Source organism: Balaenoptera ricei, chromosome 8 (assembly GCF_028023285.1).
Source record: "Balaenoptera ricei isolate mBalRic1 chromosome 8, mBalRic1.hap2, whole genome shotgun sequence".
In the NCBI taxonomy this organism is placed as follows: Eukaryota; Metazoa; Chordata; class Mammalia; order Artiodactyla; family Balaenopteridae; genus Balaenoptera; species Balaenoptera ricei.
This window is the reverse complement of record NC_082646.1, coordinates 61,192,143-61,213,628: the sequence shown is the minus strand read 5'-3', so window position 1 is coordinate 61,213,628 and position 21,486 is coordinate 61,192,143. Positions and strand designations below refer to the sequence as shown.

General features: G+C 39.5%; 2 protein-coding genes and 1 non-coding gene across 4 annotated transcripts in view; 2 read left to right on the top strand and 1 right to left on the bottom strand.

Annotated features, from left to right (window-relative positions):
- PAAF1 (proteasomal ATPase associated factor 1) overlaps positions 1-14,621 on the top strand; it is a 45,286-nt gene extending 30,665 nt beyond the window's left edge. The window contains exons 8-12 of the mRNA XM_059930826.1: positions 4,263-4,354; positions 5,692-5,807; positions 7,357-7,439; positions 12,670-12,752; positions 14,161-14,621. Of these exons, the coding sequence (XP_059786809.1) occupies positions 4,263-4,354; positions 5,692-5,807; positions 7,357-7,439; positions 12,670-12,752; positions 14,161-14,238 (452 nt within the window). The 3' untranslated portion in view covers positions 14,239-14,621. The remainder of the gene's footprint in view (positions 1-4,262; positions 4,355-5,691; positions 5,808-7,356; positions 7,440-12,669; positions 12,753-14,160) is intronic.
- TRNAE-CUC (transfer RNA glutamic acid (anticodon CUC)) lies at positions 11,603-11,675 on the bottom strand. Its single transcript has one exon. It is a non-coding gene; the product is annotated as a tRNA-Glu (tRNA).
- DNAJB13 (DnaJ heat shock protein family (Hsp40) member B13) overlaps positions 14,327-21,486 on the top strand; it is a 78,889-nt gene continuing 71,729 nt past the window's right edge. For both annotated transcript variants that reach the window (XR_009504627.1, XM_059930830.1), the window contains exon 1: positions 14,327-14,427. Coding sequence is in view for 1 of the 2 variants with exons in the window: in XM_059930830.1 (XP_059786813.1) it covers positions 14,327-14,427 (101 nt within the window). In the remaining variant the exon portion in view is untranslated. The remainder of the gene's footprint in view (positions 14,428-21,486) is intronic.

The window sequence follows — 21,486 nt, the reverse complement described above, 5'->3', positions numbered from 1 at the left end:
ATGATAAAGGTCCTAATAAGGCAGCTTGCATTCTTTTCTTATTTTCCTATGATTATAACATACTTGCTTCTCTGTTTCCATAGGATTATTATTCTACCATCATCTCTGCTTCTCGCATTTTTAAAAAAAAAACAGGCTTTATTTTTTAGAGCAGTTTGGTACACATGAAATTGAGCAGATAGAGAGTTCTTGTATACCCTCTGCCCACACACCCGCACACCCTCCCCTGTTATCAGCATCCCCCACCAGAGTGGTACTTTTGTTACAATTGATAGACCTAAACTGACACATCATTATCACTCAAAGTTCAAGGTTTAAATTAGGATTCACTCTTGATGTTGTATATTCTGTGGGTTTGGACAAATGTATAATGACATGTATTTATCATTCTAGTATCATGCAGAAGTTTCACTGCCTGAAAAATCCCTTTTGCTGCACCAATTTGTCCTTTCATCCCCTATAACCTTTCGCAACCACTGATACTTTTACTGTCTTCATGGTTTTGCCTTTTCCAGAATGTTGCAGTTGAAATCATAAACTATGTAGCCTTTTCAGATTGGCTTCTTTCACTTAGTAATATGCATTTAAGGTTCCTCCATGTCTTTTCATGCATTGATACCTCATTTCTTTTTTTCCATTTATTTATTTTAAAATTTTTTTCAAGGGGGCTTTCTCTAGTTGTGGCGAGTGGGGGCTACTCTTCATTGCAGTGCATGGACTTCTCATTGCAGTGGCTTCTCTTGTTGCAGAGCACGGGCTCTAGGCACGCAGGCTTCAGTAGTTGTGGCGTGCGAGCCCAGTAGTTGTGGTGCACGGGCTTAGTTGCTCCGTAGCATGTGGGATCTTCCCGGACCAGGGCTCGAACCCGTGTCCCCTGCATTGGCAGGTGGATTCTTATCCACTGCTCCACCAGGGAAGTCCTTGATACCTCATTTTTTTAAGCATTGAACAATATTCCATTGTCTGAATGTTCCTCAGTTTATCTATTCATTCATCTACTGGAGGACATCTTGGTTGTTTCCAAGTTTGGACAATTATGAATAAAGCTGCTATAAATATCCCTGTGTAGGTTTTTGTGTGGCTATATGTTTTCAGCTCATTTGGGTGAATTTTGCCCCTCACTGTGGACACACTGCAGGTACTCTCCTCACTCTCTTAAACTTCCCATGTAGATACACTGTGGTCCAAGAACTAAAATGGTTGTGACTACCACATGTTGCCTGGCCCCTCTTTGGGAATTAATTGATTAATAGGAGGAGTCTATTTCCCAAAGTGTGATACATGTGCAGTGAGTGGTAAACAAGATCATTTCAGGCAGTACACATTTTTAATAGTTACATATTAATGCACACATATCTCACTTCAAACCTAAGATTTCATAGATACTACTTAAAATAAGGTTGAGTTTTTTAAAATTAGTTGGTTTAAAGTAATTTAAGTGAAAATATTCTTGTTTCCTCTGTTTCCTCACTTCCCACTTACTCTTCAACCTGCCCTAGGATGGTTTGTGCCCCAGCTACTTAACCAGCAGCAGCTCTTGTCGAGGTCACCAGTGACTCCATGTTGCATAGTCCAGTGTTACTTCTCTGTGCTTATCTTTCCAAATTCTCAACAGGATACAACATAGTAAACTCTTCTCTTTAGGACACTTTTCTTTCTTGGCTTCTGTAATACCACACTACACTGCTTTTCTTTCTATCTCATTGGCTGCTGCTTCTTAGTCTCCTTTTTTAAAAAAACATTTATTTATTTATTTGGCTGCGTTGGGTCTTAGTTGCGGCATGTGGGATCTAGTTCCCTGACCAGGGTTTGAACCCGGGCCCCCTGCATTGGGAGCATGGAGCCTTAGCCACTGGATCACCAGGGAAATCCCAGTCTCCTTTTACATGTCTCCTTTATTCTACCTTTAAATATTGGAGGGCCCTCAGCCCTACAATTTCTCTCTTAGGTGATCTCATCATTTCCATGACTTTAAATATTGTATTTAAGCTGGTGATTTCCAAAAGTATATCTAAAGCATAGATCTTTCACTTGCATTTCAGACTCTATTTAGATGTCTAATAGACATCTTGAACTTAAAACATGGAGTGTTTGATTTCCTCCCACCCCAAATCTGTTTTTCCCGATCTCAGTAAATGGCACCACCATCTTCTTGCTCAAGCCCAAAGCCTGAGATTCATTCAAGATCCACCCCCACCTTTCCTCATGTCCCGCATCAGCAAAGTCTGTCATCTCTACCTTCAGAACGTTGCTCATTTTTCCACCTCACCTTCAGCCTCCAGCTCTCCCTTCTTCCTGCCAGCATCCTCATCCATTCTGCCATCATCTGTTGCCTGCACTATTCTATAATCTAGTCTCCTCAGAGGAACCATCGTGGTCATTTAAAAAACATAAATCCAGGGACTTCCTTGGTGGTCCAGTGGGTAAGACTCCATGCTCCCAATGCAGGGGGCCCGGGTTTAATCCCTGGTCGGGGAACTAGATTCCACACTCATGCCACAACTAAGAGTCCGCATGCCACAACTAAGAGTCCGTGTGCCGCCACGATGATCCAGTGCAGCCAAAATAAAAAAATTAAAATTAAAAAAAAGTAAATGAATAAAAAACATAAATCAAGTCATATCACTCTCCTTTGTCTCTACTCTCCTCTAGCAGCCTCCTTTTTGTATTTTTTTGTTTGGTTGGTTTTTTTGGCCATGTGGGATCTTAATTCCCCAACCAGAGATTGAACCTGCATCCCCTGCCCTGGAAGCATGGAGTTTTAACCACTGGACCGCCAGGGAAGTCCATAGTGGCCTCCTTTTATACATACGTTTGGCCCTCCATATCCATGGGTTCCTCATTCAGAACACAATCCACAGTTGGTTGAATCTACGGATGTGGAACCTTTGGATATGGAGGGCCAACTCTGGGGACTTGAGCATCTGCGAATCTTGGTGTCTGTGGCGGGTCCTGGAAGCAACCTTCTGTAAATACTGAGGGACAACTGTGTATTAAAATCCTAACCCCTTACCATGGCTTATTACAAATGCTTACACTTTCTAACCCCTGCAGTCCTCTCCAGCCTCAAGTCATACCACCCTCTGCCAGGTCCACTGTATCCCAGCCATAGGTCTCTGTTCTTTTAGCACAACAGACTGCCAGCCTCCCAGCCTTTGTCTTGTTCTTCCCTTAGCCTGGAATGTACCTCCCAATACTTTTCACATGGCTGGCTTCTGTTTACCATTCATGTCTCAGTTGAAAAATAACCTCCATGAAACCTTTTTAAAATTGAAGTATAGGGCTTCCCTGGTGGCACAGTGGTTAAGAATCCGCCTGCCAATGCAGGGGACACAGATTCGAGCCCTGATCCAGGAAGATCCCACATGCCGCAGAGCAACTAAGCCCATGTGCCGCAACTACTGAGCCTGCGCTCTAGAGCCCACGAGCCACAACTAGTGAGCCCGCGTGCCACAACTACTGAAGCCTGCCCACCTAGAGCCTGTGCTTTGCAACAAGAGAAGCCACGACAATGAGAAGCCCACGTGCCGCAACGAAGAGTAGCCCCCGCTCACCACAGCTAGAGAAAGCCCGCGTGCAGCAACGAAGACCCAACGCAGCCAAAAATAAAATAAATTAATTAATTAAAAAAATTAATTAATTAATAAAATTGAAGTTTAAAGTTACCTTCCCCCACTCATTTTCCCACTGTCTACTCCCTTTTGGTTATATTTTCCTATTTTATTTCCTTTGTGGAACTCATCACTGAAGATATCCTACTTGTTTATTTGCTTATTTTACTATCTCCTATTTCTACTAGAATCTAGAATCTAGAATCTACTACTCCTTGAGAGTAAGTACCTTGTCCCTCAGTAAATATTTGTTTAGTGAATGGATAGATCTCATTTCCTCCGGACCATAAGAGCCATGAGGGCAGAGACTATCTACTTTGTTCAGCCTTGTACTCCTGCTCCAAGTATGGTATCTTTCCATATTATAGATGACTTAATAATAATATTTTAAAGTTGAGTTTATTGAGATATATTTTACATATAGTAAAAGTCATCCTTTTTAATTGCACAGTTCTGTGTGTTTTGACAAATATGTACAGTCATATAAACAATACCACAGTCAAGATATAGAACATAATAAATGTTTCTTTAAGATTAATAAGTGAATCACTAACAGAATAATTCAGTAAACAGCCATCAATAGTTGTGCTTTCTGGGTACTGCCAGCTGATCAGCCTAGCCCATTATTGACATAGCTCATTTGTCATACAGGCGAACGGGAGGTTGGAACAGAGTCGAAAATGCTGCTGTTGGCCCGAGAAGATAAGAAACTTCAGTGCTTGGGACTGCAGAGCAGACAGCCGGCAAGTGGTTCCTCTAAGACCTTTGAACTCTGGGGCAACCTGGGTCACTCTGTTTCTTGGAAAGCTGTTTTGAAAACATTTCTAATTTCTCTCTATGTTCACCTTTTGAAGAAGCTGCTTGAGTGAGAGGCAGTACAGTATAGTGATTAAGAGCATGGGATATGGAATAAGGGCAACATTTAAATCCTGGTTCTTCCTAATGGCTTTGACATTGGACAGGTTACTTAACCTCTCTGAGCCTCAGTTTCCTCATCACTGAACTTGTCATAGTAGGATTTACCACATAGGGTTATGTGATGGGATTAAATGTCCTACTGCTTTGTGACCTTTATCAAGTCACTGGGCCTTAGTGTGCTGTATGTAAAATGATAAGGTTCTATAGATTCCCTTCTTCCTCTAAGATAATGTGAAGATTTTCTGAGTAAAGGACTCACGCATTCAGGGCTCTAGATTAATTAATGACCAGAATAGCTTTCGTAGAAGAATTGAATTTTCTTCCTTCGTTCGCTGAGGTTTTGCCAAGAAGACTATGCTCTTAATTAAACTCTGAGTTTCTTGAGATTTTCTAAATTTCTTTCCAGCTCCTGTCATCATCACCCAGACAACTTGAATGATTTGGTTTGACCACAGGCTTTGTATTTTCATTTCATCTCATGACTTCATTGTGCTGGTGATGTTTCCATTTTCAGAGTTTGTTCTGGGAACATCACTATTTTTGATCATATTGCCTTTATACTCTGAATTTCCATGCTGGCTTTTACTTCCAAAGGGAAATCAAGGGTTTTTGTTTGTTTTGTTTCTTTTTTTAGAACTTTCAGTCTTTACTGTTTGAACTAACACTAAGGAATAAATAAAAGTCTAATAGTTTGGGGTTTATTTTTTTTTCAGGTACATGGGGTGACTTGTGATTCTTTAAATTGCCACTTTGTTTCTTTCCCTTCAAAAGGTTGTCACAAGTGCCTTGAAGCAAAACTTAAATGTGTGAATTGCAAGTGTTTATCAAATGGAGGGTTGTGCTGAGAAGAGGGTAAAGGAGACTTTTTGGTTTCAAGGATCCCATGAGTCAATGTGTTAAGGGGAAATCGTATGAAACCTGCTGCCTCAGACTACGATATTATATAACCTGCTTAAGTCCTCAGCCAGCCTCAGGTTCCTGAAATCCTGGGAGTGCTTCCCCCTCAGTTGTTGATGAATGCTTAGTTTAGATCGGAAGTGCTTAAATGGGGAAGAAAGCAATTCTGTACTAAAAGTAGTAAAATTCTCCTTTTCTTGGTGCCTGTGTATTCCTGGAAACAAATTAATCTTTAAACAGCATCTTTGTCTCCTACTTGTTCCAGGTGTTCCTCTTTATTGGCTCAGATGCCTTCAACTGCTGTACTTTTCTTTCTGGCTTCTTGCTGTTGGCTGGGACACAGGATGGAAACATTTATCAGCTGGATGTGAGGAGTCCAAGGTGAGTCACCATTTGTTTGCATGATGCAGGTCTTCTGCAGAGTGGAAATTTTTATTGGCTTTCACAGTGATTTAGTCTGGCATACAGATGGCTATTGAATCAAGGGTATGTTTTTCCGTTTATAAAGGTTTTCCAGTGTGAATTGTCTGATTGTTCTTATTATTCCTGGAATCACATTGAAAGGTAATTTGATTCATATTGTCATGATTGTCATGATTGCTTTGGAAATTAAGCTTAAGTAATGAACTAACATTTCACTTACAATAATTGTGTAAAACTTTTCATTTTAAGGAGCTTAGTAATTTTCTTCATAGTATTAGATCTGGGTTGGCCTAGGATTGATCATTTTTAGTTCAGGTAAGCCAGCTCTGATTCTTTATTTGGCTGTGATCATAACCTATCTAAAATAGGCTTTATCCTGGTCTTAAAGATATCCAAAGGGAATCCACAACCTATTTGTCCCAGGATTTAACAGTTTCTACAATTCTGTCCCTTCCTCCTTCTGTTTCCCTTCCTTTGTTCAACTGATATTTATTGAATGGCTTCTGTAGGCATTGGGCTTTGGGCAGGGCAGTGAAAAACAGGAGTAAAAAATAAAAACTATGCCTTTGAGGCATTTGGAGTCTAATAGTAAAGATGAACAAGTAAAAGACTGTTATGACGCAGTGTGGTCAGTGGTCTGACAGGGCTACACACAAGAATTTGAGGAAACATCGAGAAGGAGAGGGAAGAAGGTGAGACTGCTTCTCCAAGGAAATGAGGCTTTAATTGGATCTGGTCTAGTAGAAAGTTACCAAGTAAAGAAGAGAAGGACCTGGCTTAGGTAGAATAGCATATAGAGAAGCATGAAGGCATGTGAAAGTATGGCACTTTAAGGGACCTCTGTGTAGTTTAATATGACAAGTATGTACCCTGCCGATGGAGCAGTGATGAGAAGTGATGCCAGACAGGAAAACAGAAATTTGCTTAGAAAGGACTTACATACCCTCCCAAGGAGTTTGGACTTTATTCCAAGAGCAGTGAAAAAATTTCAGCTGAAGAATGACTAACTTGTACCTTTTCTTCCATAATTTAAGTTACTTTATTTTTGTACTTGTTTTTGCCTCCATGGAGATAGGGAACCTGATTACTGTTATAAAGTCACATATATGTAATTGATTCTCACCTTCCTCTTTCATTTTACAGAGCCCTGACAATTTTAATATTTCACAATTGTCTTAATTCTGTCTATAAATAAAACGATTAACATATTGTTAACATTGTTATCTTAAACCCTTGTCAGGCCTCCCCTAAAAACTGGAAATATCGGAGGTGACTTAGTTCGTTCAGCTCAATAACATGTTTAGATTCACTCCAAGGTGGTTTTGAACGGACTACCTTGACCTACTATTCAAGGATTTTGCCAGGAAAGAAACCATATGAATGTTTAATTTCTGTCCACATTTGTCCTTTGTGCTGTTACGCAGTTAGTGCTGTATGTTGAATATAGTCAAGCATTGCTTTTGAAGGAAAAAAATTGTAAAATTGCCCCATTTATTCTAAATCCTAGGGCTCCAGTACAAGTCATCCACAGATCAGGAGCACCAGTTATGTCCCTGCTGAGTTTCAGAGACGGATTCATTGCTAGTCAAGGTGGGTCCAGGGGCCAACTGAGGGAGGTGATTTTATATAGTTCAACTAAACATAGGTTTAAGTTCCTGGTCTGTGGCAGGGCTAGGCTCATAGTCTTACACGATTCTTTGGCATACTGTACTTTTTACATAGTGTTTAACACCCTACTTGTAATTGTCTCTGCCCCCTCCAATTTGAGCTCCTTGAGAGTAATGACTGTGCCTTATTCATCGTGTTATCCCCAGCATTTAGTTCAGTGCCCACTATGTAGTTGGTGCTCAATAAACATTGTCAGAGTAAACGTACTGGCCCTTATTGCAAATCACTGAGAATTCAATAACAAATCAGTTACAGTCTCTGCTCTAAAGGAGCTCACAGTTAGTAAGGCAGACAGACATGTGGACATGTGATTGAATACCATTTGATAAGTACTGCAGCAGAAGACTATATGGGAACATGGGGAACAGCTAACTCAAGTGGTAGGAGTGCTGCAGGGATGTCTTCATGGACTGGGTGATGTGTAATCCAGTAAATATTTTACCAACTGGAGATGTAAAGATGCACATTGAAAGCCAAAGCTATAGTGTGTGCAAAGTCATAAATAAGTGAAGGGGGGCAGAAAGAAGGGATCTATCATTTATTAGGTGCCTAGCATGCAGTAGGTACTGTGTTTGATGTTTTATGTGCATAGTCTGGGTAAAGTGAGTACCTTGGTGTAGCCAGTGCAAAATATTTGGAATGGAGTTTGGGAGTGGGGTTGGGGAAAATACATGGAAGAAGGTGTCCATTAAGGGACACTGGATCCTCATAGGAATGATGTAGGTGAGGAGGACTGGTCTATAGGCCTGAAGGGACCACCTTATGTGAGTATTTTGGTGTATCAGTTAGGATGTTTTTGGCTGTTAGTAACAGAACACCCAACTGAAAATAGCTTCAGTAATTAGGAAAATGTACTACTTCACTTAACAAGACATTCAGGTTTATGGTGGCTCCACATTAGATTAATTTAGTGATTTGAAAACAAAGTCAACAGAGAGACTAAGAAAAGTTAACTAAGTCAGTTTGGTATCCTGGATTGCATCCAGGACATTAAAGACTGGTGAAATCCAAAAAAATATAAACTAAAACCGGCCGAGGGGCATATGAGAACTTTTTGAACTATCTTTGTAACTTTTCTGTAAATCTAAAATTATTCTAAAAATATTGTTTAAATTTTTTAAATTTAAAAAATGAATAAAAGCTTTAACAAGGAAAAAAGAAATAAAATCAAGAACCCAGCTTTGCTTCATCTTTTGGCACTCTCCTCCCTAGCATGCTGACTTTTGTCCTCAGGTTACAGCGCAGGATAGCTGCAGCAAGTCTCATCTTCATGTAATATAAAAATTGTTACCCTTTTTAAGAATGAGGAACATTTCCTCAGGAGCAGCCCAGCAGACTTACTCTCCTATGTCATTGGCCAGAATTATATAATATATGACGTGCCCAGAAGACCTAAATAGACATTTCTCCAAAGAAGATATACAGATGGCCAACAGGCACATGAAAAGATGCTCAGCATCACTAATTATCAGAGAGATGCAGATCAAACCCACAATGAGGTATCACCTCACACCAGTCAGAATGGCCATCATCAGAGAGTCTACAAATAATAAATGCTGGAGAGGATGTGGAGAAAAGGGAACCCTCCTACACTGTTGGTGGGAATGTAAATTGGTACAGCCACTATGGAAAACAGTATGGAGGTTCCTTAAAAAACTGAAAATAGAGTTGCTGTATTATCCAGCAATCCCACTCCTGGGCATATATCTAGAAAAGACAGAAACTCTAATTCAAAAAGATACATGCACCCCAGTGTTCATAGTAGCACTATTTACAATAGCAAAGACGTAGAAACAACCCAAGTGCCCATCAACAGACGATTGGCTTTAGAAGATGTGGTGTGTATATATGTACAATGGAATATTGCTCAGTCATTAAGAAGAATGAAATATTGCCATTTGCAGCAACATGGAGGGACCTAGAGCATATTATACTAAGTGAAGTTAAGTCAGAGAAAGACAAATATATGACATCACTCATATGTGAAATCTAAAAAATAATACAAATGAATCTATATACAAAACAGAAACAGACTCACAGACATAGAAAACAACAATAGGCGACCAACAGTATCCAGATTTCCATGGTCATCTCTCTGATATAGGTACCCTTCGTCCCTGTCAAAACTGGTGCCTTATTTCCCTAGCCCTTTGATTTCCAGACCATAGCAAAGAGTAATCAGGAATCTGTAGACCTAATTTTTCTAGCTGTCTGCACTCCCTCTCTCTCAATCTCTTTCTCCCACATGGCTGGGCATCAGATAGTGATGCAGTTGTACTCTATATAAAACCTTAAAAAGAGTACAGCTGGCATCACCTTGTGACAGCTTCCCTTGATGCTGCTGCCAGCACTCACGATCCTATTTTTTTTTATTCCTTTTGCTGCCATACCACACTCTTCCCTTGAAATCTCTGCAGTGTGCCCTCCATCCCTATCCCTCTGTTCAAACTGCCCTCTTGAAGGCCACCAATCATGAGCCTCTTGCTAGATCCAGTGGCCTTTTATGTGTACAGTCCTCTCTTGTCCAGTAGTCCCTAAGCTTCCTTGAGGACAGGTGGCATGTCTTCTTCATCTCTGTAACCCCAGCTCTTGCACAGGACTGAAGAATCTCAGCAAATGTTTGTTGAATGAGTGAGTACATGTGTTTCATCTTTCATGATTCTTAGTGATAATGGATTCTGTTATTTCTTTCTTTAAACTATGAGGTCTTTTGACTTTGGTGATACTAATTAATCTCCTGATCATTCTCTTTCTCCAGTTACTGCTCCTTTCCCTGATTTCCCTGGTATTTTGCCTAGCATGATTCATGGTTTACTGTAGGTTCTCTAATTTTTTGTTGACGTTGAATCCTTTTGCTCTTCCTAGTATTGTTGCCATCCCTAAACCAGAGATATTTCCTGAGTTCAGCCTTTGTCCTTCTACCTTTTCTTCTCCATGCTTCCTCAAGGACCGACTGTACTCATGGTGTTAGCTGTTAATGATTGGAATCCATAGCTCTAGCCCTGATCTCCTACTTAGCCTTTATTTTATTGGGCAGTTGCATGATATACAAAAAGCATAGATTTTGGATGCAAACTGACAACCTAATCAATGAATTTATATCCTCACTCCATCACTTACTATTAGATTCAGCTCTATGAAATTCCTAATATATGGCCATTTTTGATTTATAAAAATGGCAGTTGTATATTGTTTAATCTAATAGTCCTATGACCTTTGTAAACCACTTCACTTTTCTAAGTCTCAGTTTACTTAGAGATAAAATAGGTACTCGACATAAAGTAGACATTCTGTAAGTAATAGTTTCTTCTTACTCCTATAACTACCCCTTGCCCTATAAGCCCTCCTAAAAAGTGTTTCTTCTCATCATGATCCAGTGAAAAAGCACACACTCACAAAAAGTAGAATTATGCTATAGGGAAAGATATGTGGAAGTATCAAAGGAATAGTAAGTGTTACAAGAGGTTGATGGGAGGAAGGGTTTACTATATCGGGTGGTTAGAAATGGCTTCCTAGAGGGAATGGGAATAGAGCTGGGGCTTATCAAGTAGATTTGTGTATAGAAACTTGAGTGCAGAAGAAGAGCTATGGTAATCAGACTTTCTTATCTCCCCTGTCAATATTTCTATAAATATCTCTAAAATATATAAGAGTTCTTTTTTGGAAAAGATTATTTTTAATAATAATAATGCAAGAAAGGATAAATTCCTCCTGTATGCTGCTGGTTGCAGTATAGATTAACAGATAAATTAAAATTGATTAACATGTAATTTGGAAAGCAGTTTTTCAGATTTCCAAAAAGTTTCAAATGGTTAATTAATATCTTTTGATTCTTTTCCAGGGTTCTATACAAAGTCATAATCTTAATATAGAAAAAACCTTATGCATAAAGATATTCTTTTATGCAGTATGCTCTCAACCATGTAAAATAAAAATTTACACAGAAAAGGTTGGAAAAATACATTAAAATGTGAACAGTAATTATATTTAGTGGTAGATATGGGTGATTTTTTGCTTCTGTTTCTTTACTTTTATTTTTAATTTTTTTTCTTTTTGGCTGCACCGTTCAGCATATGGGATCTTAGTTCCCCAAACAGGGATTGAACCTGTGCCCCCTGCATTGAGAGTGCGGAGTCTTAACCACTGGACCACCAGGGATGTCCCTGTTTCTTTATTTTTAAAGTTTTCTTCATTGAGCACGTGCTACGTTTATATTAAATAAAACAGGAACAAAAAAGTCACCCATTCAGCAGTTTATAGATCATTCCAAGTTTCATTTGACCATGCTCTTCTGAGAAAATTAAGTTTAAAAATTAGATATACTTTTATTTTCTTGGTATAACTTTTCTCCTTTGCCTGATTTATGTGGTCAAGTTTATAGATTGAAGAATAATTTGGGAGCATAGTTGTTTTTTTTATGTATATATAAATTTATTTATTTTTGGCTGTGTTGGGTCTTTGTTGCTACGTGCGGGCTTTCTCTAGTTGTGGCGAGCGGGGGCTACTCTTTGTTGCGGTGCATGGGCCTCTCATTGCAGTGGCTTCTCTTGTTGTGGAGCACGGGGTCTAGGCACACAGGCTTCAGTAGTTATGGCACGTGGGCTCAGTAACTGTGGCTTGTGGGCTCTAGAGCGCAGGCTCCGTAGTTGTGGCGCACGGGCTTAGTTGCTCCACAGCGTGTGGATCTTTGCGCACCAGGGCTCAAACCTGTGTCCCTTGCGTTGGCAGGCGGTTTCTTAACCACTGAGCCACCAGGGAAGTCCCGGGAGCATAGTTTTCTTAAAGAAAACATTTATTCAGGCAAATTCCCTGTTAAAAATCATTGTCTAGGATAAGTTTGCAAATATATGTGTAAGCCTACAGTTGCTTGCTCTGTGCCCTTGGCAGTTATTGCTAATCAAAGACAACTCTTCTTCCCACTGAGTTTGCACTTGGCCTTCAGATCCTCTCAAGCCCAGCATTTTAGGCAGTCACTGTAGGTCCTCATATTTGGCCCGCATAATGAGTCCTGTCTACCATTCTGTGTCTTAGGACAATCTTCTTTAGGCTAGTGATGTACAGAAATAAACTAAAATGTTGAGGGGTTTGTTTTTTCTTAACTTTGCATGCAGCTATCTCTTCAGTTATCTTAAGTTTTCTTTCTGCCTTTTAGGTGATGGAAGCTGTTTCATTGTCCAGCAAGACTTAGACTATGTCATTGAGCTCACTGGGGCTGACTGTGACCCTGTGTACAAGGTACAGACCTGAGAGGAGACCAGGCCTGGGTGATTCTCACCTGGGACCTAGGGCTTTTGAGGGGACTGAATCCAGCTACTTTGTGGTTATTAGGGGTAATACAATACTACGGGGTGGGATAGGAAGAAATAATTTTGAGTCAGAAGTGACTTCATCACTTACTGGATCTGGAAACTTAAAAAATCACTTTACCTCCTCAGTCTGTCAATTTATCTGTAAAATGAGGATAACAGTGAGATAATGCATATGAAATTTCTTTGTATATTTTAAATATTCTGTAAATATTAGCTATTATTACTATTGTTGTTGTTATTATTATTATTTAAGTTCAAGACTGATTTGGTTAGAGTGAAAAGAGGAAAATGAAAGGGGAAAGAGTATTTGTTGACCAGACATTGTTCTAGATGTTTTTACATATATTATCTTATTTAATAGTTGTTATCATCCCTTGAGGTATAATATTATTATTCCTGTTTTTTCTTATAATTTAAAAAAAATGTATAATTAATGCATACATGTAAAAATTCAAACAATACAGACTTGTACAGACTTAAAAGTCTGCTTTAAGACTTTTTTGGTTCCACTCTTCTTTCCTGAAGTAACTAGCATTAATAGTTTGGCATGAATCTTTTAAGACTGTTTTTGGAGAATTTGCACTTACATCTTTGTGTATTTATGTAAATAATATAGTTTTGTCTTTACTTTGTACATAATTGGGATCATTCTATATGTATTCCTCTATGACTTGGGTTATTTTACATGGCATTTTGGAGCTCTTTCCAGACAAATGAATATATAATAGATACATTTCATTTTTTAAAATTCCTGCATATTCTGTATTGTGAATTAACGTATCATTTTCGTTTTACAAATGAAGAAATGGGCCCAGAGGGGTTGAGAAAGTTGCTCTAGGTCATGCAGCTACATATTAGCAAACCTGTGATTAAGCTGACTCCAGAAATCGTGCCATTTCCATTAAATTAGTGGTGCTTAGCCTTCTTTGAGTCTCAGACTACTTTGAGAATTTGATGAAATCCTCCTCAGAAAAAAAAAGGCACATTTTGAGAACTTCTTTGCATATAATTTTATGAGGTTCAAGGATACGCAGGCCTTTCTATGGACCATCTGCTCCCCCAGTACACACTGTCTGCGCTACACCATGCACAATGCTAGTGGGTTTGTTCTCCACTTGGTCACTTAGTTTCTCTGTTCTACAGAAGTAGTCATGAGCCCCCTTGATTCTGGCCAGCTATTTTTTTTAATATATATCATGGATGTAAGTCTTGTCTTTGGAGTCAGTAAAGCTTCTCAGACCCCTTTGTACTAGTTGGGGTCAATGACAAGCCTCTATCTTTTTGAAATGGAAGAATCCTGGGCTTCCTTTGAGCTGTGAACTCTTGTGTTCCAGGTAGCCACATGGGAGAAGCAGATCTACACGTGTTGTCGAGATGGTCTTGTGCGACGCTATCAGCTCTCTGACCTCTGACCCCTTGGGAAGAGGAGTCACAGTTAATGAAAAAGATTGACTCTGATCAGCAGTGAGCAGAAACATCATCAAGGACCATGGAAGGACCATGGGTGCCCTTTATTGTATTGGGTACCCTTTGGAAGCAACAAAAAGTCAGCTGCATTGGCCCATGTGGAGCTATCATTCCATGACAGGACCCACTTTGAAGTGAGTAAGAAGCTCACATGTGCTTGCTGCATTTGTCCCAACTTCTCCCTTAAACTCACCCCAGCAACATAGGACAAGGATATGGATGCTTATAGTTTGATCTCACACCGATTATGTTAAATGTTTACAAGGACCAGAGGACTGAAGCCTGTTCTCTGGAGGAAATAAAGAAAATATGTTTGGAGGAGTCTGAATTTGAGAATCTTTGTTAAATACTCCTGGCTCTAGCAAAAAGTCAGTCACGGTGATGGGATTCCCTTCTCAGGCACTTCCTGTTAGCCTGCCTATAGGGTAGGACTACTTGACAGTAGCAGTAAATATCCCATACGCAACCTGGGAAACATTGTTAGAGAGGTAGGGTAACCAACCTTCCCAGTCTTCCTCGGACTGAGGGGTTTTCTGCTACATGCCTTCTGTCCCAGGCAAACTGATATGATTGGTCACCCTTTATACAGGTGACGAAGTTGAATCATATAATTGTAAAGGCAGCGTCTGTCAAAGTGTGGTCCCTTGAACACCTGTATCAGATCACCCGGGAACTTGTTAGAAATAGAAATTCTTGGAAACCACCGCCCCACCGACCCTTTCAGACTTAAATCAGAAATTCTATGGATGGGGCCCACAATCAGTATTTTAACAAGACTCCCAGGTGATTCTGATTCTTGAGACCTAGAGAAAAAAATGGTGAAGGGCAATTTAGTCATAGATGGAACTCAGGGCTCAAGGGATGGCCAGGCTGGTCTATAGGAGATGAGGCTGGAGAGGTTGACAGGGTCCAAATAGTGAACAGCCTTGAATGCCAGGTAAGGAGCTTGAACTTCACTTGATTGGCTATGGGGAACCACAGAAGGGTTTTAAGCAAGGGTACAACATGGTCACATCTTTTTTTTCCTTAAACATAAAAATGGAATCATAATGTATGTATTCCATGGTTTATTTTCACTTAGTATCTCTGAGTTCTTTCCGTCTTCGTACATTTAGACGTTCCTCATTCTTATTTTTTTTTTTAATAAATTTATTTATTTTTTATTTATTTTTGGCTGCGCTGAGTCCTTGCCACTGTGCACGGGCTCTCTCTAGTTGTGGCGAGCGGGGGCTACTCTTTGTTGCGGTGTGCGTGCTTCTCATTGCAGTGGCTTCTTTTGTTGCGGAGCACGGGCTAGAAGCACATGGGCTTCGGTAGTTGTGGCACACGGTCTCTAGAGCATAGGCTCCGTAGTTGTGGCACATGGGCTTAGTTGCTCTGTGGCATGTGGGATCTTCCCAGACCAGGGCTCGAACCCATGTCCCCATCATTGGCAGGCGGATTCTTGACCACTGCACCACGAGGGAAGTCCAGACCTTCCTCATTCTTTTTTTTTTGAATTTTTGAATTTTATTTGTTTTTGTATACAGCAGGTTCTTATTAGTCATCAATTTTATACACATCAGTGTATACATGTCAATCCCAATCTCCCAATTCATCACACCACCACCGCCACCCACCCCCGCCGCTTTCCTCCCTTGTTGTCTATACGTTTGTTCTCTACATCTCAATTTCTGCCCTGCAAACTGGTTCATCTGTACCATTTTTCTAGGTTCCACATATATGCATTAATATATGATATTTGTTTTTTCTCTTTCTGACTTACTTCACTCTGTATGACAGTCTCTAGATCCATCCACATCTCAACAAATGACCCAATTTCGTTCCTTTTTATGACTGAGTAATATTTCATTGTATATATGTACCACATCTTCTTTATCCATTCGTCTGTCATTGGGCATGTAGGTTGCTTCCATGACCTGGCTATTGTAAATAGTGCTGCAATGAACACTGGGGTGCATGTGTCTTTTTGAATTATGGTTTTCTCTGGGTATATGCCCAGTAGTGGGATTGCTGGATCATATGGTAATTCTATTTTTAGTTTTTTAAGGAACCTCCATACTGTTCTCCATAGTGGCTGTATCAATTTACATTCCCACCAACAGTGCAAGAGGGTTCCCTTTTCTCCACACCCTCTCCAGCATTTGTTCTTTGTAGATTCTCTGATGATGCCCATTCTAACTGGTGTGAGATGATACCTCATTGTAGTTTTGATTTGCATTTCTCTAATAATTAGTGATGTTGAGCAGCTTTTCATGTGCTTCTTGGCCATCTGTATTTCTTCTTTGGAGAAATGTCTATTTAGGGCTTCTGCCCATTTTTGGATTAGGTTGTTTGTTTTTTTAATATTGAGCTGCATGAGCTGTTTATATAGTTTGGAGATTAATCCTTTGTCCATTGATTCATTTGCAAATATTTTCTCCCATTCTGAGGATTGTCTTTTCATCTTGTTTATGGTTTCCTTTGCTGTACAAAAGCTTTGAAATTTCATTAAGTGCCATTTGTTTATTTTTGTTTTTATTTCCATTACTCTAGGAGGTGGATCAGAAAAGATCTTGCTGTGATTTATGTCAAAGAGTGTTCTTCCTATGTTTTCCTCTAAGAGTTTTATAGTGTCCGGTCTTATAATTAGGTCTCTAATCCATTTTGAGTTTATTTTTGTGTATGGTGTTAGGGAGTGTTCTAATTTCATTCTTTTACATGTAGCTGTCCAGTTTTCCCAGCACCACTTATTGAAAACTGTCTTTTCTCCGTTGTATATCCTTGCCTCCTTTGTCATAGATTAGTTGACCATAGGTGCGTGGGTTTATCTCTGGGCTTTCTGTCTTGTTCCATTGATCTATGTTTCTGTTTTTGTTCCAGTACCATATTGTCTTGATGACTGTAGCTTTGTAGTATAGTCTGAAGTCAGGGAGTCTGATTCCTCCAGCTCTGCTTTTTTCCCTCAAGACTGCTTTGGCTATTCGGGGTCTTTTGTGTCTCCATACAAATTTTAAGATATTTTGTTCTAGTTCTGTAAAAAATGCCATTGGTAATTTGATAGGGATTGCATTGAATCTGTAGATTGCTTTGGGTAGTATAGTCATTTTCACACTATTGATTCTTCCAATCCAAGAACATGGTATATCTCTCCATCTGTTGGTATCATCTTTAATTTCTTTCATCAGTGTCTTATAGTTTTCTGCATACAGGACTTTTGTCTCCCTAGGTTGGTTTATTCCTAGGTATTTTATTCTTTTTGTTGCAGTGGTAAATGGGAGTGTTTCCTTAATTTCTCTTTCAGATTTTTCATCATTAGTATATAGGAATGCAAGAGATTTCTGTGCATTAATTTTGTATCCTGCAACTTTACCAAATTTGTTGATTAGCTCTAGTAGTTTTCTAGTAGCATCTTTAGGATTCTCTATGTATAGCATCATGTCATCTGAAAACAGTGACAGTTTTACTTCTTCTTTTCTAATTTGTATTCCTTTTATTTCTTTTTCTTCTCTGATTGCTGTAGCTAGGACTTCCAAAAGTATGTTGAATAATAGTGGTGAGAGTGGACATCCTTGTCTTGTTCCTGATCTTAGAGGAAATGCTTTCAGTTTTTCACCACTGAGAATGATGTTTGCTGTGGGTTTGTCGTATATGGCCTTTATTATGTTGAGGTAGGTTCCCTCTATGCCCACTTTCTGGAGAGTTTTTACCATAAATGGGTGTTGAATTTTGTCAAAAGCTTTTTCTGCATCTATTGAGATGATCATATGGTTTTTATTCTTCAATTTGTTAATATGGTGTATCACATTGATTGATTTGCGTATATTGAAGAATCCTTGCATCCCTGGGATAAATCCCACTTGATCATGGTATATGATCCTTTTAATGTGTTGTTGGATTCTGTTTGCTAGTATTTTGTTGAGGATTTTTGCATCTATATTCATCAGTGATATGGGTCTGTAATTTTCTTTTTTTCTAATATCTTTGTCTGGTTTTGGTATCAGGGTGATGGTGGCCTTATAGAATGAGTTTGGGAGTGTTCCTTCCTCTGCAATTTTTTGGAAGAGTTTGAGAAGGATGGGTGTTAGCTCTTCTCTAAATGTTTGATAGAATTCACCTGTGAAGCCTTCTGGTCCTGGACTTTTGTTTGTTGGAAGATTTTTTTTTTTTTCAATTTTTAAATTTATTTATTTATTTACTTTTGGCTGTGTTGGGTCTTCGTTTCTGTGCAAGGGCTTTCTCTAGTTGCGGCAGGCAGGGGCCGCTCTTCATCACGGTGCGTGGGCCTCTCACTCTCGCAGCCTCTCGTTGCGGAGCACAGGCTCCATACGCGCAGGCTCAGTAGTTGTGGCTCATGGGCCTAGCTGCTCCGCTGCATGTGGGATCCTCCCAGACCAGGGCTCGAACCCATGTCCCCTGCATCGGCAGGCAGACTCTCAACCACTGCGCCACCAGGGAAGCCCTGTTGGAAGATTTTTAATCACAGTTTCAGTTTCATTACTTGTGATTGGTCTGTTCATATTTTCTATTTCTTCCTGGTTCGGTCTTGGAAGGTTATACCTTTCTAAGAATTTGTCCATTTCTTCCAGGTTGTCCATTTTATTGGCATAGAGGTCCTTGTAGTAGTCTCTTAGGATGCTTTGTATTTCTCAGGTGTATGTTGTAACTTCTCCTTTTTCATTTCTGATTTTATTGATTTGAGTCCTCTCGCTCTTTTTCTTCATGAGTCTGGCTAATGGTTTATCAATTTTGTTTATCTTCTCAAAGAACCAGCTTTTAGTTTTATTGATCTTTGCAATTGTTTTCTTTGTTTCTGTTGCATTTATTTCTGCTCTGATCTTTATGATTTCTTTCCTTCTGCTAACTTTGGGTTTTGTTTGTTCTTCTTTCTCTAGTTCCTTTAGGTGTAAGGTTAGATTGTTTATTTGAGATTTTTCTTGTTTCTTGAGGTAGGCTTGTATAGCTGTAAACTTCCCTCTTAGAATTACTTTTGCTGCATCCCCACAGGTTTTGGATCGTCGTGTTTTCATTGTCATTTGTCTCTAGGTATTTTTTGATTTCCTCTTTGATTTCTTCAGTGATCTCTTGGTTATTTAGTAACATATTGTTTAGCCTCCATGTGTTTGTGTTTTTTACATTTTTTTCCCTGTAATTGATTTCTAATCTCATAGCGTTGTGGTCAGAAAAGATGCTTGATATGATTTCAATGTTCTTAAATTTACTGAGGCTTGATTTGTGACCCAGGATGTGATCTATCCTGGAGAATGTTCCATGCGCACTTGAGAAGAAAGTGTAATCTGCTGTTTTTGGATGGAATGTCCTATAAATATCAATTAAATCTATCTGGTCTATTGTGTCATTTAAAGCTTCTGTTTCCTTATTTATTTTCTTTTTGGATGATCTGTCCATTGGTGTAAGTGAGGTGTTAAAGTCCCCCACTATTATTGTGTTACTGTCGATTTCCTCTTTTATAGCTGTTAGCAGTTGCCTTATGTATTGAGGTGCTCCTATGTTGGGTGCATATATATTTATAATTGTTATATCTTCTTCTTGGATTGATCCCTTGATCATTATGTAGTGTCCTTCCTTGTCTCTTGTAACATTCTTTATTTTAAAGTCTATCTTATCTGATGTGAGTATTGCTACTCCAGCTTTCTTTTGATTTCCATTTGCATGGAATATCTTTTTCCATCCCCTCACTTTCAGTCTGTATGTGTCCCTATGTCTGAAATGGGTCTCTTGTAGACAGCATATATATGGGTCTTGTTTTTGTATCCATTCAGCAAGCCTGTGTCTTTTGGTTGGAGCATTTAATCCATTCACGTTTAAGGTAATTATCGATATGTATGTTCCTATGACCATTTTCTTAATTGTTTTGGGTTTGTTTTTGTAGGTGCTTTTCTTCTCTTGTGTTTCCCACTTAGAGAAGTTCCTGTAGCATTTGCTGTAGAGCTGGTTTGGTGGTGCTGAATTCTCTTAGCTTTTGCTTGTCTGTAAAGCTTTTGATTTCTCCATCGAATCTGAATGAGATCCTTGCTGGGTACAGTCATCTTGGTTGTAGGTTCTTCCCTTTCATCACTTTAAATGTGTCATGCCACTCCCTTCTGGTTTGTAGAGTTTCTGCTGAGAAATCAGCTGTTAACCTTATGGGAGTTGCCTTGTATGTTATTTGTCGTTTTTCCCTTGCTGCTTTCAATAATTTTTCTTTGTCTTTAATTTTTGCCAGTTTGATTACTATGTGTCTCAGCATGTTTCTCCTTGGGTTTATCCTGTATGGGACTCTCTGCACTTCCTGGACTTGGGTGGCTATTTCCTTTCCCATGTTAGGGAAGTTTTCAACTATAATCTCTTCAGATATTTTCTCTGGTCCTTTCTCTCTCTTATTCTGGGACCCCTATAATGTGAATGTTGTTGCGTTTTTTAAATTATTATTATTTATTTATTTAATTTATTTATGTTTGGCTGCGTTGGGTCTTCGTTGCTGTGCGCAGGCTTTCTCTAGTTGCGGCGAGCAGGGGCTACTCTTCGTTGCGGTGCACGGGCTTCTCATTGCAGTGGCTTCTCTTGTTGCGGAGCACGGGCTGTAGGTGCGCAGGCTTCAGTAGTTGTGGCTCACGGGCTCAGTAGTTGTGGCCCGCGGGCTCTAGAGCGCAGGCTCAGTAGTTGTGGCTCACGGGCTTAGTTGCTCCGTGGTATGTGGGATCTTCCCGGACCAGGGCTTGAACCCGTGTCCCCTGCATTGGCAGGCGGATTCTTAACCACTGCACCACCAGGGAAGCCCGCTGTTGGCATTTAATGTTGTCCCAGAGGTCTCTTAGGCTGTCTTCATTTCTTTTCATTCTTTTTTGTTTATTCTGTTCCACAGCAGTGAATTCCACCATTCTGTCTTCCAGGTCACTTATCCGTTCTTCTGCCTCAGTTATTCTGCTGTTGATTCCTTCTAGTGTAGTTTTCATTTCAGTTATTGTATTGTTCATCTGTGTTTGTTTGTTCTTTAATTCTTCTAAGTCTTTGTTAAACATTTCTTGCATCTTCTCGATCTTTGCCTCCATCCTTTTTCCGAGGTCCTGGATCATCTTCACTATCATTATTCTGAATTCTTTTTCTGGAAGGTTGCCTATCTCCACTTCATTTAGTTGTTTTTCTGGGGTTTATCTTGTTCCTTCATCTGGTACATAGCCCTCTGCCTTTTCATTTTGTCTGTCTTTCTGTGA